At 40.3% G+C, this 3,639-nt stretch overlaps 1 protein-coding gene across 3 annotated transcripts in view; it reads right to left on the reverse strand.

The window, feature by feature from the left end:
* Nucleotides 1–860: 860 nt before the first annotated feature.
* LOC143027192 (repulsive guidance molecule A-like) overlaps nucleotides 861–3,639 on the reverse strand; it is a 466,556-nt gene continuing 463,777 nt past the window's right edge. For all 3 annotated transcript variants that reach the window (XM_076188358.1, XM_076188357.1, XM_076188359.1), the window contains one exon: nucleotides 861–2,206. In XM_076188358.1, the coding sequence (XP_076044473.1) occupies nucleotides 1,847–2,206 (360 nt within the window). In that variant the 3' untranslated portion in view covers nucleotides 861–1,846. The remainder of the gene's footprint in view (nucleotides 2,207–3,639) is intronic.

A 3,639-nucleotide genomic window follows, 5' to 3' on the forward strand; every position in this document is an offset into this window, starting at 1 on the left:
CATGTGAAACCTATATATATATATATATATGAATATATGTGTATATATACATATAATATATATATGTATATATATATATATGTATATATGTATATATATATATATATATGTATATATATACATATATATATATATATGTATATATGTATATATATAATATGTATATATATGTATATATATATCTATATATATGTATATATATATGTATATGTATATATATGTATATATATATATATATATATATATATATATATATATATATATATATATATATATATATATATATATATAATCACGAAGAACCCACAGTCGGAATAAAAGGAAACTTTAGAAGAATGTGTAACTTCTATATTTCGGCTAATAGCTATAGCCCTCTTCAGGAAAGTACTTTCCTAAAGAGGGCTATAGCTATTAGCCGAAATATAGAAGTTACACATTCTTCTAAAGTTTCCTTGTTATTCCGACTGTGGGTTCTTCGTGATCATTAATTACTACATATGTTCCACAACATTTTGTCAAAGTGATATATATATATATATATATATATATATATATATATATATATGTATATATATATATATATACACACATATGTACAACACTGAATGGGTCCCAATGAACAGATTTATATCCATCAACCACAAATCACTTTGATTCTAAGCCATCAAGGTCTAGTAACTCCAGGAGGCATACATGCAGAAACTGATATGTGGTACAGCTGTAACGCGTATCAATTTTTGCATGTATGCCTCTTCGAGTTACTTGACGTTGATGGCTTACAATTAAAGCGAATTCTGTTTTATATATATATATATATATATATATATATATATATATATATGTATATATATATATGTATATGTATATATATATATATTTACATGTAAATAAATTGACCTTTACTTTTAATTATACATACATTACACATTCTACATTTCAACAACGTATCTTCCTCGGTCTGGTAGAAGCAGTATGTGTGTGTGTGTGTGTGTGTGTGTGTGTGTGTGTGTGTGTGTGATTATATATGAGGTATATAATGTATAAGCATATCAGGAAATGTATATATTACACAATCGAAATAAAAAAATCTTTCACTCCACGTTCAGAGAAGATCCTCCGGGTTTCTCATCTCCGCAGACAACGACACGACCGACACGCACTTCGGGGGACTTCGTCATCATCATCGAAGTCGAGGCCAATGGACACGATACCTTTCAGTTCGTCTGTGCCCCTCGAGGAAGTGGCCAGAATCCTTGCACCGACCACGGTTTGCACACACCAGAACTTGCTCACGTTCGGACACTATCTTCTCGACACCAGCTCTTCTGGGGAGTGGCTAAGGATCCCACTATCTTGACACCAGCTCTTCTGGGGGCTGTTTCAGTGTCCAGCCTAACTCAGAGCCTTACCTTCCCCTTTGTCGCCGAAGTCGACGTAAAAGTTACCAATGGAAACTTTTTTTTCAGTGTACTTTTAATGACTTACGTGTTTTTTATTCGCGATACACAACAGGTTAAAGTTATCTCAACAGTGTTTATTAATTCTTGTTTAGCGGGTCGTGGGCGTTCCCCCTCCTCAAGAGAGGTTGAACAATTCAGCCACTTTAATCGCATCGACTCTTGTTCATTTTTTTCGAAAATAAGATTACAAAAAAACTCGATTTTCTTTTTTCGAACCGACATTCTTCAAGGAACTTTGGTCACCCTCACGCTCTTTTTTTTTCTTTTTGCTTTTATCTTCATTCCAAAGTCAAAACCAGCAACACCGTATCTTCCTCCTCCTCCTCCACTTTTTCTTCTTCTTCTTCTTCCTCCTTCCCCGTCACCACCATAGCGTCAAAACGGCGTTACCTGCTGCCGCCCGCCATCAACGCCACCAGTGACGTCACGACCCACAGTGACGTCATAGCTCGGCTTTGGCCCCACGAGGCCTGGGTGCCCCCCCAGGTGGCCGCTGCCAGCAGCGACGTGATCAGGAGCGTCAGAGGAGGAGCCCGGGACCTCCCGCCGGCGGCGGCGGAGGAGGAGATGATGGCGGAGGTACGGTTGCTGAGGGCCCTGGCGCCTTCGGGGTCCAGGAGCCAGACGTCCCTGAGGGCGTGGTGCGCCGGGAGTCGGAAGTCCTCCTGACCCGTCGTGATGAGGTCGAAGACGCAGGCGTCCAGGTAGTGCGCCGTCAGGTTATACTCGCGGCACTTCCGCTCCGCCTGAAGCAGGAACGAGAACATGAGAATGAGGGAGTCTGCGAGAGACCATAAGGCCTACACTAGACAGTTCCAGAGGGGTGGGGGTTCGGGGAACGAGAACATAAGAATGAGGGAGTCTGCAAGAGACCATAAGGCCTACACTAGACAGTTCCAGAGGGGTGGGGGTTCGGGGAACGAGAACATAAGAATGAGGGAGTCTGCAAGAGACCATAAGGCCTACACTAGACAGTTCCAGAGGGGTGGGGTTCGGGGAACGAGAACATAAGAATGAGGGAGTCTGCAAGAGACCATAAGGCCTACACTAGACAGTTCCAGAGGGGTGAGGTTCGGGGAACGAGAACATAAGAATGAGGGAGTCTGCAAGAGACCATAAGGCCTACACTAGACAGTTCCAGAGGGGTGGGGGTTCGGGGAACGAGAACATAAGAATGAGGGAGTCTGCAAGAGACCATAAGGCCTACACTAGACAGTTCCAGAGGGGTGAGATTCGGGGAACGAGGCTATGGGTGGGTTTTATTTAATTTCGTTCTATCTAATTAATTTGTTTAATTATTTCTAATATTCTATATTCATCATTTATCAATCTACTTTTGTGACCACATATCTCTCTATCTCTATCCTTATAGCACTCGCTAACCTATACTCTGTTGGCAAAATCATCTCTGAAAATGACCGTGAGGGTGATTCGGGCGTGGGCCTGGAAGATGCCTAAGGAGGACTCCCCCAAGCCTGGGGGGAGGGGGGTGGGGGGACGAATGTGGGAAGGGGTCAATGGGCGAGTCTTGGTTGGGTGTGGGTATGAACTGTCCTCGTGGGTATGAACTGTCCTCGTGGTATGAACTACAAAGGATTACAAAGGCGGAGCATGCCGACAGGAGACCTTTTGGTCCATATCTAGGTCAGATGCGAAAAAAGATTATATTAATATAAATTAATAAATAAAAACTATAATACTGTAAATAACAAAATTCATAAATAAATGCTTAGGTATAGTTGAATAATAAACAAACAGGTAAATAGTAAATGATAATGAATCAACATACAACTAATAATAAATGAAAATCAAACAGACAAATGATGACAAAACAAAAACAAATAGTATAAAATAGATTATAATCATTACAGCATCTTGCTTAGGTGTTTATCTAGTGCTTAGGTGTTTATCTTGGGTATGAAATGTCCTCTTGGGTATGAATTGACACACGTCGTGGTTCCTAATCACGCAATACTGGTTTTGGTTCTTTAATGTTAGGATGAATCACAGGCGCAAAAAAAAAAAAAAAAAAAAAAAAAAAAATTACACCACTACCATTTTTTTTTTTTTTTTTTTTTTTTTGTCAAGTGAGGAAGTGGATTTCCTCTCCTCCGAGGAACCAGCGATGAGTAGTGCCCTTGCAGGATGGACGGCAGAGAGAAGCATCTCCCTGATACCC

Source organism: Oratosquilla oratoria, chromosome 7, assembly GCF_046742065.1.
Source record: "Oratosquilla oratoria isolate Oo_2021 chromosome 7, ASM4674206v1, whole genome shotgun sequence".
In the NCBI taxonomy this organism is placed as follows: domain Eukaryota; kingdom Metazoa; phylum Arthropoda; class Malacostraca; order Stomatopoda; family Squillidae; genus Oratosquilla; species Oratosquilla oratoria.